The sequence below is a fragment of the Misgurnus anguillicaudatus genome, chromosome 7 (assembly GCF_027580225.2).
Source record: "Misgurnus anguillicaudatus chromosome 7, ASM2758022v2, whole genome shotgun sequence".
Classification (NCBI taxonomy): Eukaryota; Metazoa; Chordata; class Actinopteri; order Cypriniformes; family Cobitidae; genus Misgurnus; species Misgurnus anguillicaudatus.
Genome location: NC_073343.2, coordinates 30,923,065 through 30,945,266, shown reverse-complemented (window position 1 = coordinate 30,945,266; position 22,202 = coordinate 30,923,065). Strand labels below are relative to the sequence as shown.

The 22,202-nt window shown below is 37.6% G+C and overlaps 1 protein-coding gene across 3 annotated transcripts in view; it reads right to left on the bottom strand.

The window, feature by feature from the left end:
* Positions 1-22,202, bottom strand: part of asap3 (ArfGAP with SH3 domain, ankyrin repeat and PH domain 3) — a 51,865-nt gene that overhangs the window by 12,138 nt on the left and 17,525 nt on the right. For all 3 annotated transcript variants that reach the window (XM_055172299.2, XM_055172301.2, XM_055172300.2), the window contains exons 4-14: positions 20,112-20,186; positions 19,612-19,661; positions 15,855-15,978; positions 11,152-11,237; positions 10,854-10,929; positions 8,580-8,666; positions 5,588-5,697; positions 4,924-4,993; positions 4,540-4,627; positions 4,069-4,117; positions 2,399-2,565 (exon numbers count right to left, since the gene is read on the bottom strand). In XM_055172299.2, coding sequence (XP_055028274.2) covers positions 2,399-2,565; positions 4,069-4,117; positions 4,540-4,627; positions 4,924-4,993; positions 5,588-5,697; positions 8,580-8,666; positions 10,854-10,929; positions 11,152-11,237; positions 15,855-15,978; positions 19,612-19,661; positions 20,112-20,186 — 982 coding nt within the window. The remainder of the gene's footprint in view (positions 1-2,398; positions 2,566-4,068; positions 4,118-4,539; positions 4,628-4,923; positions 4,994-5,587; positions 5,698-8,579; positions 8,667-10,853; positions 10,930-11,151; positions 11,238-15,854; positions 15,979-19,611; positions 19,662-20,111; positions 20,187-22,202) is intronic.

Here is a 22,202-nt window from a genome sequence, read left to right as displayed (position 1 = left end):
TTTTGTATGTTTATATATTTAAAGAAGAACATTTTCTGGCAGGCATTACACTTTTGTGAAAATCATGAAAAATGCTGGCGCTGGCTGGCAACTTTTTTTAAAAAACTGTCGGGGAAACAGTTAAGTAATGCTAACTTTTCATTAAACAGAATATAATGCTTTTCCCAACATACTGGTAACCAAATAATCAGTTTGTACAGTAATTGTATTGATGGCTCAATCGGATTGAAAGGTCGTTCGGATGCAAATTTCGAGCATATTTAAAGGGGTGGTGTAGTCCGATCTGTGATCCGATCATCGGGAGAAAAGTACGCATGTAAACGCGTAAATTGTAGTATTTTCTCAATCGGATACAAAAACATGCAATAGCAAGGCAATGGGAAAGGAAAACACGCATTATTAAGGTAATGGGGTTACGGACTATACATTTTTCAGAGTTCTTGTCTTATATAACATTACATAAAGCTATAAAACAGCATTGTGCCTTCTGAAATTAGTTTTTCTTTGCCTATATCTGAAAACTTCCTTAAAACAACTTTCTCCAACTCAACTTTGACTTTAAATAGATAAAATGTATAAAGAGATAAAGCGTGAACTCGGCGAGAGATGCTGTGCCCTGCTTTGCCAAGTCCTCTGTTTTTTTACAAACTTTAAGGCTCTATGAAACTGTTTCAGCAAGTTTTTTTGCAGGTTAAAGGGGGTTCAATGGTATTTTATGCATTCTGAATTATTAAAGGATTAGTCCATTTTCTTAAAAGAAAAATCCAGATAATTTACTCAACACCATGTCATCCAGGATGTTGATGTCTTTCTTTGTTCAGTCGAGAAGAGATTGTGTTTTTTGAGGAGAACATTGCAGGATTTTTCTCATTTTAATGGACTTTAATAGAGCCCAACATTTAATACTTAACTCAACACATGACGGTTTTTTTCAACGGAGTTTCAGGGGACTGTGGACGATCCCAGGCGAGGCATGGGGGTCTTGTCTGGCGAAACGATTGTCATTTTTGACAAGAAAAATTAAAAATATGTACTTTTAAACCACAACTTTTCGTCTAGGTCCGGTCCAGCGCGACCTAACGTAAATGCGTAGTGACGTAGGGAGGTCACGTGTTACATATATAAAACGCACATTTGCAGACCATTGTAAACAATAAACTGACACAAAGACATTAATTAGTATCAGTTGACATAACAACGTAGGAACGGTCCTCTTTCTCAACACATTTGTAAACACTGGGGCGGAGTTTCGCGTTCGTCCTCTGTGACCTCTTGACGTGATGAAGTATTGCGTCGGGTCACGCTAGCACATCACGACTGGATCTAGATGAGAAGTTGTGCTCCAAAAGTGTATATCTGTCACCCTTATTGTCAAAAATGACAATCGTTTTGCTAGATAAGACCCTTATGCCTCGTTTGGGATTGTTTATAGTCCTTTGAAACTCCGCTGAAAAAAACTGTTAAGCGTGTATTAAATGTTGGGCTCTATCCAAGTCCACCAAAACTAGAAAAATCCCGCAATGTTCTCCCCAAAAAAAATAATTTCTTCTCGACTGAACAAAGAAAGACATCAACATTTTGGATGACATAGTGGTGAATAAATTATCTGGATTTTTCAAGAAAATACTGACTAATCCTTTAACACAGTTTAGGAGTTGCAAAGTGTCAAAAAGCAGTTGGGTGTGTTACAGAGTATTTCTGTGCTGAATGCACTTCGCCAGGGTTCGTACAAGTTTCAGAAAGTTGTTTTCAATTACGGGTCCAGCTGACGTTTCAGGGGTAAGCTATACACGTATCACTTCTTTTTATGGCCACACGTCAATTAGTGGGAGAGCGAGAACCAAGGACGCTAAATCACAAGCATCACTTCACGCAAAAATTTTTGGATGTAAGGAGAAGAAAGACAGCATAATGGAAACAGTGAATATAGCTTGTTTATCCGGGGTAGTAGCGGAGTTTTGCGTGTGTTTGTTTAACGCTGGATTTCATTAAATAGTCGAGACGAGTTGCATGCAGTAAGACTTTTGTGTTATGTTGGAAATAGGCGCAAATTATATAAACGACACGAACAATGTAGTGAATCATAATTTTTTCAATGTTGTATAAAGTGTTGCATGACTCATCATGACTTGCTTGTTATGGGAGCTTTAAAGATGAAAGGATTTTGTTTATAAGTTATTGTTATCTGGGCTATGATTAGTCACTGGAATGCTTTTGGTCTAGTTTTGAATGTCCATTGGGTTGGCTACAAGCGCAAACGTTTGGTTCGTACTATATAGAATGTGCATGTACATTTCAATCAGATTGCAATGTTTAGGGTACATGTAAACTGTACTGCAATCTGATTAATTTAGTCGGTATGACAAAGTTTTGTGCATGTAAACATAGCTATTGAGACCTGGGGCTCCGCAGTCACAGCAGGCTTCATTGCCTGGCAGATTTCTCAGGCCTGAGATGACAGCTCGGACAAGCTCCTGCAGACCGCTGTCCTGAAACTGAAGCTGATCTCCTCCGAGTGCAGTGTTCAACGCCTCCTCTTTACTGTTCTGTAGCACAGACACCCATCTACAGAAAGACAAAGTAAGTGAGAGAGGGACAAATAGGTTGAAAACAAATTACTGCCTACATATACAGCTAAATATCAACTGAAGCTTTATTGTGAAACTGGTACTTTGGTAACAAGTTGGTAGTTATCATTTTCTTATATAGCAATACTAACGAGTAACAGGTCAACACAATCTGACCGCTAATCAGTCAGGAGCTTTTATAAGATGCATGAAGACAGCGATGCTGCGGCTCCAAAATGACAAAAGCGGACAATAAATACTTTAGATCTGATGAAGAGAAAAATTGTTTTAAATAAAGTTTTGAGAAGAAATGCAGAAACATTAAACACAGACACCCAAATTTATTCAAGGAGTTCAAGCTGATTTGTTTCAAATTACATAGATATACATATCTATGTCAAATTATGTTAGCGGTTGCATTATGAATGTTTTAGCATGCTTTAATTTAAATGCTGGATCGAAAAATCCTGCGTATTTAATGGTCAGCAGAAGTGCCACTAATGCTAATACCGTCAGGTTATTAATCATTTAATGCTTTAATAACTTTTATTGGTGTAAAATATATGGGAGGACATAATATGATTTACTAATTTTACACAAGAGAGGCTTTTTGATTATTAATATTTTTTTTAACATTCTAACTCTATTTGTTAACTCTTTCCATGCCATTGACAAGTTAACTCGTCAATTAAGAGAAAACGCTTCCCTGCCAATGACAAGTTTTTCCGGCAATCCGTATTTCTGCTGTTATAAACTTATACAACCCGGAAGTATTCTCTTAGGGCAAACAGTTCAAACTCAGTGTATGTTTTCATCATCGCTCTGAATCTTTATCAAAAGTCCTGGAAGTATCTTTTTGCTTAAAATTTGGTATTTTTGAAGAAACCTACCCATATTTGAGAGGTGATAAAAAGAAAACAAATAAAGGTAGGATGAAACATTTTTTTTTTTAAAGCAGAGGGTCTGTTTTTTCATTTGATATATTGTATGTTTATATATTTAAAGAAAAAGATTTTCTGGAAGGCATTAAACTTTGTGAAAATCATAAAAAATGCTGAACTTTTTTAAAACGCTTAAAATTTACATTTATATATTAAAATAAATTATATAAAATAAATAAAAAATAAAAATATATTTAAAAAATAAAAGATTAACTTTTATACATTTTATACTAATATTTTAGAAATATTAACTTTATAAAATAGTGTGTTGTCCAATTAGCATGTTTTCATTTTGGTACCCAAACTCGTACATAGAGCCATAGACTGACATTTTGTTACAGTAACAACACTATTTGGACCTTCCAGATTCATCTGTTTTTAAATTACTATTTACCTCTCTCTTCAGTTTTCTCATCCTGAAAAACAGGTTTTGAAATTTCGCTCTCCTGCATGTCTAGACACATTGCTCTGCAGCGTGTGATAAACATTTCTCCAGTCCATTAGCATGGGTTCAGTATGTGAAGTGTGTCGTATGTGGGTAAGTAGGCTAAGACACTTACATCATGCATTCTTGCTCGTCCTCGGTCTGGAAATGGTACGTTCGATTGTCTGCAGGGAAATGTATGAGAGAAGATAATCACAATGTGAACCGAACTACGTGGACCTCTTTGCAGAGGAAATGGGAAAAAAGTCTTGAATAGCAGGAAATAAGACGAAAACAACAGGCTAAGACAAGTCACTCGATACGTTGTTTACGTACGTTGTGAACTCGTTTATTTACATACCTCTGCACACCTACATATATTACACACCATTCCTATTTTGACACGCTTCACATCAGATTCTTTCACAAACTACCATCATATAATTCATAAAAATATATCTCTCTGTCTGCACAGCACAACAAGCGTGTTAAATTTAGTTTGGTCTTTGGTGTGTTATGCAATCATTTGGGCCCTTAATTTAGAAGCTTATATTCTATTCATATCATGTCAAAGGGAAAAAAGTTCAAAGGTCAAAGATCAACGTACGCGTAACTAAATCGAACGTTCTCTTTTCCTCAGGGTTGGGCCGCACCTGACAAGTCAGAAGGTTGAGCTTCGCTGGTGGTCTGTTGATCTGAGAGATAAAAAGAAAGGTCACAAAACAAGCAAAACCAACGAAAGTTTCTGTGTTTGATCAGGTGACAAGCTAAAACATGTTTTGGCCTGCGGATTGTGGTCGTTAAAGGGAAGTGGCTAATACATGATAAGCCTTTAAATGAAAAACTTTATTATAGGCCTTTAATAATTGCTCGACGATCATACGAACCAAAAGGATACAGACTTTGTGCTGTACGACAATAGACAAACTAATATATAATAAAGCAAATGAAAGACGTTGTGAGCCGAGCTTTTTGTGTGTGTGCATCTCACCGTGCTATGAGAAATGGTAAGGCATCCATATTTAACCCCACACTTCCTCTTCTGCCAAACCTTTCTGATCCTAAAACATGAAACAAAGACCACCACTTAAAACAAACAACTTCACATTTAACAATCATCAATATTAACATGGGATAACAACTTCCTTCAGTCTATTCAAGGTTTATTTATAAAGAAACTGGAGGTGGGCTCATGTGTCTATAGGTTGGGCTCTAAACCACATTTAATAGGGAACATCTGTGTGAGATAAAGGCACAAAAACTCACTCTTTTTCATGATTTGAATCACACACACGTTCGTAAGTTCGTAAGACTGTTGCTTTCTACTGCTAACCATCTGTAATCCATGATCCTCTCTAGACTGTATAACTCATTCACTATTTATTCTGCTCTCCGGTTAAAGTTATATATCACGGCGCACACTGCAAAACTGCATGGATAGTGTTTTCAGAGGAGAAAACACACATTCGGTGTGGCTAAAAACAAACAGGAGCTGGAATTGCATCATGTCTGGAAACCCCTGAATAAATGCTGGTAAACAAAATGAATAGCGGGTCTGTTGTAGGTATTGGGGGTGGGGGTTACTGGGAATTCTCAACTTTGGAAGGTAGTTAGCAATGTTTGGAAAGTTTAGAAGAACGATCTTCCTAACTTACCCATCACTCTTCTTAAGAAGAAAGCCAGATTTCTCTGTGCCATATTTCTTATTGCCTTGAGGCTGGTGGATGCTGTATCCATGGCCCGAGTTCTTTCTGTTTAGAAAATCCTATCAACACAGAACATCTTCAATTATTTATCATAAGAATGAAATATTTCTTTTTAAAACCAGTTATGGCCACAGATAAATCATTTAAAAGTACATTAATAAATTAAATTCCGGTCCAAAGCATCTAAGGTACCTTGGTAGGCCAATAATTCATATGCATAATAGGGCTGCATAACAACTAATCTCAACTAATTGTTTGCAGAATTGAAGTTTTTGTTTACATCATGTGTGTGTGTACTGTGTTTAACTCTTTCCCCGCCATTGACGAGATATCTCGTCAATCAAGAGAAAACGCTTCCCCGCCAATGACGAGTATTTCCGTCTTTCCGCAACACCGCTATTATCCACTATCCCTTCCGCAACTTTTTAAACCCGGAAGTATTGCCCTATGGCAAGCTGCTGCATGTCAGTGTCTGTTTTAAAGATCGCTCTGAATTTAACTCTATGAAAAGTCTGTCACAAAAATGGAATTATCTCTACTTTTTGCTCAAAATGTGGTGTTTTTGCAGAAACCTACCCATATTCAAAAGCTGATTACAAAAGAACTACTCGAGGTAGGATGAAATGGTTTTTTTTGCTTGAAAGCAGAGGGTCATTTCTTTTATTTGGTATATTGTGTGTTTATATATTTGAAGAAGAACATTTTCTGGAAGGCATTAAACTTTTGTGAAAATCATGAAAAACGCTGGCGCTGGATGGCAACTTTTTTTAAAAACGCTGGCGGTGAAAGAGTTAATAATTATGTTTATATTAAAGGCAGGATAGGCAGGAATTATCTAAAAAACTTTTTTACAAATTTGTTTAACTCTTTCACCGCCATTGACGAGATATCTCGTCAATCAAGAGAAAACGCTTCCCCGCCAATGACGAGATTTTTCGTCTTTCCGCAATACCGCTATTATCCACCAGGTGGCGCCATTCCGCAACTTTTTAAACCCGGAAGTATTGCCCTATGGCAAGCGGCTGCATGTCCGTGTATGTTTTAAAGATCGCTCTAAATGGGATCTCTATGAAAAGTCTGTAACAAAAATGGAATTATCTCTGCTTTTTGCTCAAAATGTGGTGTTTTTGCAGAAACCTTCCCATATTCAAAAGCTGATTACAAAAGAACCACTGAAGGTAGGATGAAACGTTTTTTTTTGTTTGAGAGCAGAGGGTCTGTTCTTTCATTTGGTATATTGTATGTTTATATATTTAAAGAAGAACATTTTCTGGAAGGCATTAAATTTTGGTGAAAATCATGAAAAACGCTGGTGCTGGCTGGCAACTTTTTAAAAAAATGGCGGTGAAAGAGTTAAACTGTCTTTATATACCAATACATAAGTAAAACGTAAGTACTCTGAAAAAGAGAGTGTAGGAGTTGAGTGTCTGTGGACCTCTCACGACTGTTTTGAACACAGCTAATTTTTCTATTTACTCCACCCCCTCCCTTCTGGGTTTCTTCTAAAGCCACGCCCCCAAAACACATGAACGTGCGACGCTGACCGGCTCTCTGCTGGGAGAAGCATTTACCTGAGACGAGCGGAGAAGAAGGAGCGCGGTGCATGTAGTAACATCACTTTATCACTATGAATATAAACAAATAGGATGGCTTTTAGTACTCACTATTAAGCTAGCATATCGATACTGGTAAAGTTTAAAATATATTTAGTTTGATTCGGTAACTAACAAGCTAGTTATATTTATAAGACAAAGCTAAAAACAGATTGCATTGATACAAGTTTTTTTATTACCATCAGTTACACAGTGATGAAGGTGAATTTTGTGGAAGATTTATAACATACAAGGTGTTTTGCATGGAAGAGTTTCCGTGATGAAAGCATTGTTGACTCTGATAAGGACAACACTCCGGAGACAATACCGCTACTGCATCGTCGACTCGAAGGAAAAGCCACGCGATATTTACTCTTGTTTGATTTCTTCGTTTATTCCTTTTTTTGCCTTGTTGATATCCAGGTACTGTGAGTTCTGAATGCACTTTCTCTGCCGTACTTTAGCTCTTCCAAGAGTGCCTCGTGCACGTTCAAATCAATCGGGTGCGCGCATGTGTGGGCAGATCCCGTAGCAACAGGGGTGGTGCCATGGCCGCGAGAGAGAGTGATAGCGCAAGCCAATCATTTGTTTCGTCCCGAATGGAAATAATTAACTGTGTTTAAAACAGTCGTGAGAGCTCTAGAGACACTCAAGTTTTATACTATCTTTTTCAGAGTACTTACATTTTAATTATGTATTGGTTTATAAAGACAGTTTAAACTAATTAGTAAAAAAGTTTTTTAGATAATTCCTGCCCATCCTGCCTTTAAGTGCTGGGCAAAGATTAACCGTGATTAATCGCATACAAAATAAAAGTAATTTTTTGCATAATATATGTGTGTTCACTGTGTGTAAATAAATATATACACATGTAAATGTTTCTTAAATACTTACACGAATGTGTGTTTTATTTATTTATACATAATAATTACACACAGCAGACACTCAAATATTATGCAAAAATCACTTTTATTTTGTATGTGATTAATCGTGATTATTCTTTGCCACCACTATAACATGCATATATAAATGCATGTATAATTTTAAGAAATGTATTAAGTATTTATATTTATATATAAATATTTGTTTAAATATATACATGTATGCGTGTGTAAATCTATACACATCATTATTATACACAATACACACACATATATGTAAACAATTTTTTTCTGCAAACGATTAGTTGCGATTAGTTGTTGTTATGCAGCCATAATGCATTATTCAAGTTTCGAAAACCAATTAAAAAGCACAGATGAGATTTTCCCATAAATCTGACAGTTGTATCTGCAGTAAATGCCTTTAAAGGAAGTGTTGCATTCTGGGAACTGTCTTTTTTTTAAACTAACCTCTTTGCCATCCACCTGCAGTTGCGTCCGGAGAGAGTCGCGCAGTTGAGAGAGCTGCTTAACTTCTTCATCCTGGTCATGACGAACCTGTGAACCAATCAAAATAAGTACGGTTGTTTTGGTTGAGATCCTGTGACTAGTTAAGATTAGTTATGCACAACCTCAAATCACATTTGATACAGATTACCAAAAAAGTTAAAGACCACACACTGTAAAAATAAAGTTGGTTCAACTTAAATTAAGTTATTTGGTTGCCTTACAATTATGAGTTAATACAACTCTTAGTTGACAAAACCTATTATTTCACAAAAGTTTTTTTTTAAGTTATTTTTTTTAAGTTGAATTAACTCAAAATTTTAAGGCAACCAGGTACCATACTTTCTTAAGTTGAACCAACAAATCTTTTTACAGTGCAGAGGAAAATCCACATAATTCACAATGTTCTATGTTATATAAGCTTTTTAAATCAGATATTAGGATTACTGTAAATGGAAGACATCCTTTCATTCTTGTAAAAAAGCCCAGTCCCAAACCAAACAGCCTGATGTGATTTACTGCTGAAAGCTGGTTGAAATAATGGTTGAAATTATGGTTTTGGCCCTCATTGTAAATTTCCATCAATTTCTCCAACCAATTTCCATTTGTTTTTCTTTCTTTAATTCCTCTCTACTTCATTTTTAAGTTTTAGTTTCTGTTATGATCCAACTGCCGTTTATGAATCAGTGACAAGTTAAAACAGGAGACATGTCACACCAGAATGTTTCTCCTAATAAAGTCATCCTAGTTTCACAGGCCTCAGCCTGCATTCAATTCCCAACCCTATATCAGAAACACCCAATATAAAAGGAAATCTATACAATGGTATACAACAATCTATACCAAAGCTCTTACATTTTAATACCATGCAATACCTGCAAAAAGGAAAACATAAATCTGTTGCTATTTCAACTGATTATTATTAAAATCAAAGACTATTTTAAGGTAGTATTTGCTGCTTTGCCGCTCACACTGGCATAATCATAAAAGTTTGCAAGCGGTTCATTTAGCCATTTGGAAATTTACTTTTGTGACCTTGTACCACAAAACCACATAAGTCGCACGGGTATAAAAACGAAAAGTAAAGAAACAGTATTTTACGTTTATTGGGACTTATTCCTCTGAATCACATTTGATTTGATACATTTTTAAAAAACATTGGCATTTGTTGTCATCTGATCCTGAGCTGAGTACAATTTTCAAGCATCCTCCATTGATTGTATTGAAATGGGCTAAGAATTAAAAAGATCATGTAGTACATGCCCGGTATCAGAATTGCACTCACAGTCCGTCTCAGGGATTAATTTGTCCATTACAGGAGAGAGTTTCAAAATATGTGTACATGTATGTATGTGTGCCTTTATGTGTAATCCAAAAAATTAAAGATAACTGTAAGCAAAGCTATGACATAAGTTAATCAACTATTGACAAATTTAACAAAACGTTTTTGAGGATCAAGTAGCTCAGATGCAAAAGCCACTAAACGCCTCCTTTGTCTAAAATTAGACAATAATAATCAACCGAATGCTCTCAACACATATAAATCAGCTTACTCTTGGCCTCGGGCCATTCAGAAATTCCGGTTTGTTGGCAGAATCCATTAAGAGTCTGATAAAAAATGCTCATTTACAAGAAAACATGTCAGACAGACTTAAAGGTCACGTTCTTCCTGATCCCATTTTTTAAACCCTAGTTAGTGTGTAATGTTGCTATAATAGCATAAATAATACCTGTAAAATGATAAAGCTCAAAGTTCACTGCTAGGTGATATATTTTCTTTAATAGAATTCCTCTTTAAAAGCCTACAACTAACGGTCGGTTTGGACTAAAGTCCTACTTCCTGCTTTAATGACTTCAGTAAAACAGTTCGTTGAATAAACTCCGCCCACAGGAATACGTCAGTCACCAGCTTTGGCTCAAACGGCTCTGCTAAGCTAAGCTGTGCGAATCACAGCACACTAAACAAACTACACAATCAGAACTCGATATGCATTTCTGAAGGAGGGGCTTCACATAACAAGGAAGACATCAGCCTGTTTTGAGGACAGTGAAAACAGCGCTATACAGATAAGTCAATTGTGTGAAAAATACCGCGTTTTTTTACACGTGAAATATGAACCATGTTATATTGGCCACTATAAACACAATCAAAGCTTCAGAAACACAGAAAGAACGGGAGCTTTAAAAGGGTTTTGCATCTAAGCTCTTTAAAAACTCTCACACACAGAGATTAATTACCGTTTGCACAGAGGATGCTAACTTTGCCACAAATGGACTCAGATTCTCTGCAGCTTTCAGTCCATCCTGAAAAAAACTGAAATACCAGAAGAGTTTAGACCATCTCACAAATCAATGAAACCACAACACGCACCCTCAAACCCACATAGACATTTCATTTAAAGTCTTCTGTTAAGATACAAGAAGAATTTAAATCTTCACTGTGCAGTCAACCATATTGGGTGGAAATGAATAACAGAGACAAAATGTGTCCCTTGAAAAAACCAAACCAACTTTAAATTTAATGTGTTAGACATACTTGAGTTGAGCTTGGTAGTACTTGATCAAACTCTGCAGCAGATCTGGACCTTGACGAACTTTAAGCTCCTGAATCTTCAATAAATACTGTCAAAACAAAGGACAAACGCCAAGGACAAAAGATCAAAACTACAAAAAAACATTAATCTTCGGTAACGATGACATCATGTGCACGTGTTTAGCTTATAGGCATGCACGAGTATATCCAAAACAACAATTGCGACGTACAGGGCTGTGTTTGTCATAGATATGTATAATAAAGGCTAGATGTCTCGTCCGCATTTGGCGGCCATCTTACCACAGGGCGCTCGCTCACTCGTAGCATTGCGTTTAATGGAGCATTACATTTTTAATGACCAAAACTTGCTCAATTTTCTACTGATTTTCAAACGGTTTGGTTTGTTATAAACGTCAGAGATGTACCTATGACACTGCATACTTAATGAATAATTTTCATGAATCATGTTAAAGCATGCAGAATTATAGCCACGTTAATAACGTTGTAAGAAACCAAACTGTTTGAAAATCGGTAGAAAACTGAGCAAGTTATGGTCATTTAAAAGTACCTGCACCATTAAACTCAATGCTACGAGTGAGCGAGATGTCCGAGGTAAGATGGCCGCCAGGTGATGACGTTAGAGACTTCGCCGTAACACATCTAGCCTTTATTATACATATCTATGGTGTTTGTGATGCTGAAGATACTATTAACGCTTCATCAACAAAGTTTTGTCGTCTATCCATGCTGTTTTGAGTGAGATACAGGTTTCTGAATGTCCTCTGCCTTGTCTCAGATTACACGGTTTCAAACTCAGCTCCGAAGTGACGTAACTAGCCGTTTCGTCACATTCAGTTTGAATTTTCCCGCCCACCACCCCACTCGCAGGTCTCCACCCACCAGGTAGCTAGAGAGCACAGAGACCAGTCACTTCGCTGATACCCTCTGTGCTGTCATCATTTCTCACGGAAATAACAGCGCTATTTGGATATTATGGATTATACTCCCGCCTACTTTTAAAAACAAAGTTTTAACACCTGGTTATTGGAACCCGGAGTAATCTTATATACAGTGTATTACGACGCAAATAGTCATCAGATTGTAGGCGATAAGACGTTTCCCGCGAAATCTGATGTAAACAACAGACTATGTATCTATATTTCAAGGATTATATGCATTTGTGGACAAAAATGGTCATTGGATGTATTTTACTGGACTTTCATGGATCATTCACACATCTGAAACAGACTTGATTCGATTTGCGATCGTTGTATCAACACAAAAGGTAAGAGGTCACGTTATATTTTGCATGTTGTCATCTTCTGTCACAACATACTACATTTATGATGCTAGAGCATCTGTATCTCCAAACAGAGATCATACATTGATGCTAATCCCGTAATTTATACCTTTTAAATGTATAGTGATGTTAAAATTGTTTGTAAACAGTAGGCTATATAGATATTTTTGCAGGCTAGATGGTTTACAGCGTGGTTTCGAAAGTAAAAAAAAAATGTAACGGCTTTATTTTACAATTCTACAAGAACTAAGTAATAGTGCTTTGCCAAACTAAAAGTTTTTTGCCAAACTAACCAAGACCAGGCCTTACCGCCCCGGCTTTTCTGACGAGGCTAACCCCCGAGCCTCTTATAACTTTACGGTCCAGACCTCCCGCTAGCTTCTAGCAATTAGCACGTGGTCCACAAGCAGTATACATCCCCCGCCGGGTCTTAATTTCTGTAATTTGCGAAAATAATGCGTTTGAAATGTTTTATAACGGGAATATGTTAGTATTGTCCAGGGAAAACGAGTGTATTGTTGAGACTGCTACATCACAATTTACTCTGGAATCATTGTGTGTCATGAGTTTCTTCTCCTGTAGTGTACTTATTAGTGATACTTTTCTGCATGATTTGTCTGTTGGCAACATAAACCGTTAATAATAATAATAATATATAAAATAATAACACAGTATGGTCTGTACTGCTCACGATATCACTATGCACGCGCACATGACGTTAGTAATGGGGCGTGATCAAAGGAGCAGCAGCTCATAAATATGTAATGACTAGCTCAAAACTAGCTCGAAATCTGAAATGCCCTGAAACAGAGCCTTCTAGAGATGGGTAACAATTAGGGGTGTGACGAGATCTCGTGCGACGAGATCTCGCGAGATTAAATATGTATCGCGAGATTACGTGTGTCTCGCGAGATTTCTTGTGTAGGTGAAATTCTGGCCGTTTTTGAAATAAAAGACTGCATCCTTAATGAACAAACCTTAATGACGTATGCAGCCTGCATATGCGACATCCGAAGGATGCAGCTTTCTGTTTGACCCTTTTAGGGGCCAGTTACACCAAAGGCGTTTATGGCAGTTGCAGGCGCCTTTTTTGAATGATATTCTATGGGCATGGAGCGTTTGCGCGCTGTTTATGCGCGCTGAGCGCCTTGCGGTTTTTGCCGGCGGCCGCAGCACGCGCTTTTGAAGGAACGCTGAGAGCGGAGAATCGCCCGACATAATTCGCGTCTTTCCATTGTCCACTCGAATGAGGGGAGCTGCGGGCCTTACGTTGTGGCGAGGGAAGTTTACAGTCGCTTTGAAGAACCGGACTCCACTCGCTCACTCCCTCCTGCGTGTTTGTGCACCTCTCGCCCTCAAACAAGGTCAGAGCAAGCGTCATCTTTTTAAAGTTTCTGCTAATATGACAGTTAACAGCAAAAGAGCGCACGCTTCAATATTTGATTGACAAGACAGCTGACTAGGTGGTTGCCTAGCAATATTAAAAGCCGCTTCGACTCGCACTGCTCTTTTTTTTAAAAAGGCAGTGCGTCGCGCCTTGCGTTTCCAAGCGTTTAAAGTGTGGTTGGTGTAATTAGCCTCTTACAGTGCATGCATTATATTCTGTCTTTTACTGCATTTGCTTTTTTTGTTTGGGTTTCCAATAATGTTCGTTTGGGAGCTCGTATGAAGTCTGAGACGTGCTGTGTTGGCTGTTGATCAGTGTCAGATGTGAAGTCTCAGCAGATTAAACCATCACAGAGTTTACATGATTTAATGTCTGCATGTTCATTTCTATTGTAAAGAAATGGACGTATATTAAAAATATTCAAATGGATTTAAACATTGTTTGGCTAAAAATAAGCATTCTAAAGTGAAAGTGAAGATAGCGTCCGCGAGACGAGTCAACTATCTCCCCCTGCAGGCATTTGTTATAATATATACATAATGTTTTTTATTTATAGACCACAAATGTAATGTGTTTGTTAATGTTGTTTAATGTAACTTGGTTTTAATACTTTATTTGAACCAATTATTATTGCATCTTCGTTATTATGTAATTTTAAAGGCTACTGCTCACTTGGGTCTATTTTTATTACCCAAAAATAACAAATTACTTAATTATTAGTTAGTAAAATAACATGATTTCAGTTTCTTATTCATTTATTTTATCATCGAGGGTTTCTTAAAAAGTGTAAAAATATCGTCTCGTCTCGTTCTCGTGAACCCAATCTCGTGTCTCGTCTCGTCTCGTGGATTAAGTGTCTCGTCACACCCCTAGTAACAATCTTTTCCTACAAGCTATTTCGAGCAAACAACTTTTGAAACATGCTTTATGGAACTCATACACCTATTTAACTTGTGGAAAAGCAGTCATAAGATGGGCACTTTAAAGATACATTTAACCAGTGACTCCTGTGTATTCTGTATCTTAAAAATCATTATATAGGCCCTTTTACAGCTCACGTGATCAAATAGCCTGCACACGCATTTCGGCAACAGAAGTGGTGTTATTCCTCATTGGTTCTAACGTGTTAGCAACTCCGAAAGTTTATTAAAACGATTTCCCAGCTTCAAAATGTCTTCTTGTTGCGTCTGGTTGCACTAATATAATATACTAATATAAGTATATATGTATCTGGCAACTTTATTTTTGGCCATCTGCTAACGTCTTCTATCCACTCCACTACATGGATCTGGTAACTGTGTTGAAAAAGTTGATAAAGAGTCAACTTTTTAAAATAACTTTCTCTGTCTGTATTGCTTCACTGCTGATTCTTGCCATACTTCTGTTGCCTAAATGCGTGCGCATACGCTGCCACTTTAGTGTACAAACAGTAAAAGGGTCTATACGCACACTATTTACATATTAATGGATACTGGAAGTTTCCAAAGTTAATGACAGTCACATGGTCAGTCAGGTTTTGGAAAAAAGTCTCCACTATAAAAAATAGAACAAAGTGGAGACATCTGGAGCTCTGCGGCTAGGAAAGGGATCAGTAAAGGACACAGAAAATCCCTCCTTTCTCTCTCTCTTTCATTTTTTCTCCACCTCTTTTCTTATTATTTCTGTTATCACAGCTGGGTTCAAGCAGTGTAGCCTAAATTTCCCCTGCCCCGCTTACTGCCACACGCACGTGGTATTGGAGTCGCCGTTACCGAGACGTGTGGTGTGAGGTCATCAACAGCCGTGCACACACATGCATTGAATAAAAGTGGTCTTCAAGAGGCTTGGATCTAAAACACCATCTTCAGAGAGCACCACACGCTTACTAAATTTACAATGAGTGTTTTTAACACAGCAGAAAGTTTTACAATCTGAGGTAACCCAGTCATGACCTTAAGACGTACACTTGTGGCTGTACTAAAAGAGACACACAATTCGGTTGATTTAGGATGTTTTAACAGCATCTTTTTTTTGAGATACCTCGCACATCTGCAGCTGAAAGTTTCTCCTCTCTCTTTCCATGTCCTCCGCTGTGTCCGACCCTTCCAGCCGGATCAACCCATGCTGTTTTTGTTTCTCTCTCTTGTCTTTCTCCAACTTCCCCCTGTAGACATAAACATGAAAAACAGAAAAGTTTTTATGAAAAATAGGATAAAAATGTGCTGAAATAGCACTGCCCATATTTAAATGAAATCATAGTTTTTTTATTCGGCACAAATTTGTGACCCTCTTTTGAATTCCAGGGAGAATAGGAGCATCAAATTTTGACTTCAGTCTTGAATACACATTGATTTCGATCTTTGACATGACCCCAGCAAACACAAAATGTTCCCCTAATGTTTTAATACCTAACTTAATGTTAACTTAATGTTTTTGGTTCCCTTTTGGTTATTTTTTCAGAACCAAATAATAACGGCCTGAGATCGTTTTTTGTTTTTTTTTGCAACCATAAATTTTTTTTTTCGTAAAGAAAACTTTCCAGGCTAACAAAAAACAAATCTTGTAAAATAATATTATGGAAACCAAAAATTAACGTTAGGGAAACCTTTTGGGAACTAAAAATTGTTAGCTGGTACCTTAGTCACATTGATTTCAATCTTTGACATGACCCCAGCAAACACAAAATGTTCCCATAATGTTTGTTTTTGGTTTCCTTTTGGTTATTTTTTGAGAACCAAATAATAACAGCCTGAGATCGTTTTTTTTTTTTAGATTTTATTTTTTGCAACCATAAAAAATGTTTTATTTTTGTAAAGAAAACTTTCCAGGCTAACAAAAACAAATCTTGAAAAATAACATTCTGGAAACCAAAGGAACCAGAGGAACGTTTTGGGAAGTAAAAATTGTTAGCTGGGATCTTAGTCACATTGATTTCAATCTTTGACATGACCCCAGCAAACACAAAATGTTCCTCCCCTAATGTTAGTTTTTGGTTCCCTTTTGGTTATTTTTTGAAAACCAAATAATAACGGCCTGAGATCGTTTTTTGTAGGTTTTATTTTTTGCAACCATAATTTTTCCCCCCGTAAAGAACACTTTCCAGGCTAACAAAAAACAAATCTTGAAAAATAACGTTCTGGAAAGCAAATACTAACGTTAGGTGAGCGTTTTGAGAACCAAATATTGTTACCTGGGACCTTATTCAAAGGTTGAAATCAATGTGACATGACCCCATCAAAAACAAAATGTCCCCTAATGTTGGTTTTTGGTTCCCTTTTGGTTATTTTTTGAGAACCAAATAATAACGGCCTGAGATCTTTTTTCGGTTTCATTTTTTGCAACCATAATTTTTTTCTCGTAAAGAACACTTTCCAGGCTAACAAAAAACAAATCTTAAAAAATAACGTTGTGGAAACCAAAAACTAACGTTAGGGGAGCGTTTTGAGAACCAAATATTGTTAGCTGGGACCTTATTTCACATTGATTTCAACCTTTGACATGACCCCATCAAAAACAAAATGTTCCCCTAATGTTAGTTTTTGGTTCCCTTTTGGTTATTTTTGAGAACCAAAGTTTTTTTTTAGATTTTATTTTTTGCAACCATAAAAATGTTTTATTTTCGTAAAAAAAAACTTTCGAGGCTAACAAAAACAAATCTTGAAAAATAACGTTCTGGAAACCAAAAACTGAAGTTAGGGGAACGTTTTTGGAACCAAAAATTTTTAGCTGGGACCTTAGTATTAAAGATATCAAAGTTATATTTTCACAGCATTTCTACATACATGATTTTATGTAAATAATAATAATAATAATAATAATAATAATAGCTTAGACTTATATAGCGCCTTTCATAGTACCCACGGTCGCTTAACAAAAGGGGAGGGGGGAGTTAGGGGACAAAGGAGGTAGTACAAAGAAATGTTTTGAGGTGCTTTTTGAACACTAGCAGGGACGGGGCAGAGCGGACATGAGGTGGTAGACTGTTCCAGAGTCTGGGAGCATTGGCAGAGAAAGCCCTGTCCCCAAAGGTCTGCAGCCTGGTGCGTGGAGTAGCCAGCAGGTCCTTGTCAGAGGACCGCAGGTCTCGTGATTAAGTGTAGGGGTGAAGTAGATCTGTGAGGTACTGTGGAGAGAGTCCATGGAGAGATTTGTAAGTTAGCAGAAGGATCTTGTAGGTGATTCGTGACTTAACTGGCAACCAATGGAGCTGTTTGAGGATGGGAGTGATATGCTGCCATGGCTTTGTGTGGGTTAAAACCCTGGCAGCTGAGTTCTGGACATACTGAAGTCTGTTAAGGGCCTTTGTGGACAGTCCAGAGAGGACACCATTACAGTAGTCCAGGAGGAAGGTGATGAAGTCATGGATGAGTGTCAGTTACTGAGTGTGTAAGTGAAGGCCGGAGTCGTGAGATGTTTTTGAGGTGGTAAAAGGTGGACTTAGTAACATTGTTGATGTGAGCCCGAAAAGAGAGGGTGGAGTCCAGGATAACACCCAGATTACGCACCTCAGGAGATGGGGAAATAGAGCAGCCATCAACAACCAGGGCCAGGTCTCCAATTTTCCTGAGCAGGGATGGAGGGGCCACCACCATGAACTCTGTCTTATTACTGTTGAGTTTGAGTAGGTTAGTGGTCATCCATGATTTGAGTTCCTGCAGGCAGTTGACAAGTTGTGTGGGTGGAAGCTGGGAAGAGGGGTTGGTGCTGATATACAACTGGGTGTCATCAGCGTAACAGTGGAAGTTGAGTCCATGTTTACGGATAATATGACCTAGGGGTAAGATGTAAATGGTGAAGAGCAGTGGACCAAGCACTGATCCCTGAGGTACACCATGATTGACGGGTGCTGGATCAGAGTTGAAGCCATTTAAAGTAATGAATTGGTTCCGGCCAGTGAGGTAGGACTGGAACCAACACAGTGCTGTGCCACTGAGGCCGATGAGATCAGAGAGATGGTGAAGGAGGATGGCATGGGAAACTGTATCAAAAGCTGCAGACAGATCAAGGAGGATGAGAATGGTGATAAGGCCATTGTCGACAGCAAGCAGGAGGTCATTAGTGATTTTAATGAGGGCAGTCTCAGTGCTATGGTGGGTTCTAAAGCCAGATTGAAGAGGTTCAAAGAGCTCATGTTGAGACATGTGATGTTGAAGTTGGGCAGCCACTGCTCTTTCCAGGATTTTACTGAGGAAAGGGAGGTTGGAGATTGGTCGATAGTTATTGAAGTCATCAGGGTCTGAGCCAGGTTTTTTAAGAATGGGGATGACTGCTGCTATTTTAAAGCTGGATGGTACCACACCAGAGGCAAGAGATGTATTAATGATGTTTCCCATTGGATGGCAGAGGATGGGAAGGCAGACCTTAACCAGATTTACTAAAAATAGTAAATCACAAAAAATGACTTTAACTGGGTTTTCATAGGCTGGGAAAGTATGACTACTTGTATTATTTAGGTTTCACTACTGAATTAGTTTGCTGCAATACGGTTATATATCCAGACGTGCAGGTTAGTCAAGCGTGTTACAGGATTTTAAAGAGTTAATCCAGGTGTCTGGGTTGCAGTAGCAGTATACTATGCAAGAATGCAGTAGACTGCTATCTTTCACATCCTAACATTCAGAGTCAGCCCACATGCCAGGAAATTGCGGTGTGTGTGTGTATTGCGTTCAGTGCATTTTTTATGCAATTTGCATCATTGCTTTAATTAATGAAAACTCAGGCGACATGTGCAAACTAGCAGGCAAAATTAATTCTTAGTGATTTTGAGATACCAAGCCTACAAACTTTGAAAACTCACATTTTAGCATCATAATCCTTCCAACTTTTTTCCATCTGTTTTTTCAGCTCCTAAGAGAGAAAAAGTATAAAGAGTATTTCAAAACACTATGACAAACACAGCGGTGACTTACAGACATACGCACACTAAACGTAATTGCTTTACGCCACCCTAAAAATCAACGGAATGACGAAGGCCACACCATCTCATTGTGAAAATGAATTTCGTGTATATAACACTGGTAGGGTGTGAATCATAACTTGATCTTAGAGAGTTGTTCCTGTGTCACTAGTCATCATACAGGTTTAGCACAGACGAAGGTGTGGTGCAGCTATTGTGTGCATGACATTACAAAATACAAGAACTCAAAAACAACTTGTTGTCTGCCACCTGTTACAACACTTCATCCATTGGACAAACTAACGCATTGTATTTGGATTTCCTGGGCTTTATCATTTTTAAAATGAATGGTGATGTTTTTACATGTCCAGTAAAATGACACAGATGTCGGTCTAACTCACCAGCCTGCTGTCTCTCAGCTCGGCCTTTAACAAGTTCTCCAGAGGAAAAGAGATGATGTTGTTCAGATTTTGCACCTAAAAAAAGACAGAAAAAATTTAGCCGGACAAACACTCAAGACCAGTTATAATGGAATAAAGACAGAGGTCAAAGAACGTCAAAAAAACATTACATTAGCCGGGTTTCCAGCACACTGATTTTATGCACATTTTGATGTATCGCATAAGATACGAGCGATGGAAACGGCAGATTTTGAATTAAAATCCCTTAATGTGCATTGCGCAAAAAAGTTTTTACGCTTGCTTGAGATGGTCTTTGACTTGTGCAAAAAATAGTAAATGCCAATAATGGGAGATGGAAAAGCATTTGCGAATAAATTCTGATCCTCTAGCTGTATCAGCTAACGTTGTCTTTTCCATAAACGGGGCTTGAAGTCATCGCAATGCCCTTGATGCTAGTGCCTGCATCAAAAATTCACAAATGCACAGCATTCAGTTTGCCAATGACAAGATGCACTGATAGTAAATTTATACTAGTGCTGCACAATTAATCGCATCGCAATCGCGATGTCAGTTATATATATTTTGCAATTATATGACTGCAAAATGTTGCAATTATATTAAATAATACATGTGTATTTATCTTGTTAACACAAACTTTATGATAACAGTTTGATGATTTTCCTTGCTGTTTAAAAAAAGAAAGAAAAACGAACAAAAAAGGCAGTGCATGTGTGTGGTGTGTGTCGTCACTTGTGTGTGCGCAGCGCGGAAATACCAGAGCGAAGATGGATGCAGAGGAGGTTGACAGTGATCTGGTAGCTAAAAAAAAAACTCTATGTCTGTTGTATGGCAGTATTTTGGATTTAGGATTACTGACACTGAGCAGTTGCTACATCACGTGGCAATATGAAAACATTTCTAGTTTTACAAATACAGTTTAGTGATACATTTTAGCATTATCACTAAACTGTGTGTGGATTTTCCTTAAAACCCATCAAGTTGACTCATGATACCATTTATTACAATCGCAATTGCACATCGCAATATTAGCATGAATAACCGCAATGGGAAAAATTACCCAAATCGTGCAGCCCTAATTTATACCTTGCTAAATTGTAACTACATGCAGTCCTTTCTCTGAGCGTGCTTTGTTTTATTCACTGTTGGTAAGTAGGTTACCAATACCAAAGTCATTCGCTCAAAGAACTTGATGGAAACGCACCTAATTCACAATTTGATTCACTTCACGATTCGATGGAAACCCATGAACTCTCTGACTCACTTTTTAAAGCGAGTGTTCATATTTTTATCTATCAAGAGAAAAGCTTTTATACATTTTCTAGATCTAAACTTATACAAAACCAGTTTTCTGGCAAAAGGGACCGAAAAGCTGTTTGGGATTTCTCCTCCCGTCCAGCGTATTAAAATGCTGAGTAGGTATAAATCTTTTATGGAAAGAATGTAAGCAGCACTCAACCCAAAAAAGAGAGACGAATCAGACAGACTCGTTTAAACTAAAAGCGACTTTTCCCAAAACTGAATATATGAACGAACATTGACAAATTTGAAAACCAAGCAAGAAGAATATAGTAAATGTTTAACATGTACGCAAGTGTCTGCATACTTTTGTGTGACGCAATTTTCGTACTGTACACACATCGCCGAGTTTTTGAAACTCTGCGTACGCGTAGGCCCTACCCTCTTACGGCAAGTCGTGTTATTGTCACAAAATATTTGATTAATTTATTCATGTTATTGACACGATTTTCCACAGTTTTTCGTGCCAATGGAGCAAGAATGTCTTTTTCGTGTCACCCAGCACAAATTTCTGTAAATAGTTTTTCGTGTCTGTGGCACGACTTTCTTTATCGTATCATTTTGTATATTTTTTCTCAAAGTTTTTTCCTAATTTCAGTTGGGGTTGGGGTTAGATTCGGGGTTTTCGTTAGGATGTAATTTTATTCATTGGTTTCAACATGTTTTTCTTCCCCTTTAAAAACTATTCGCGCATGGAGTTGGGGTTTGGGTTAGGTTTGGATGTCGCAGAAAGCGACAATGGTAAAAAATTGGAAAAAACAATGAGAAAACAAA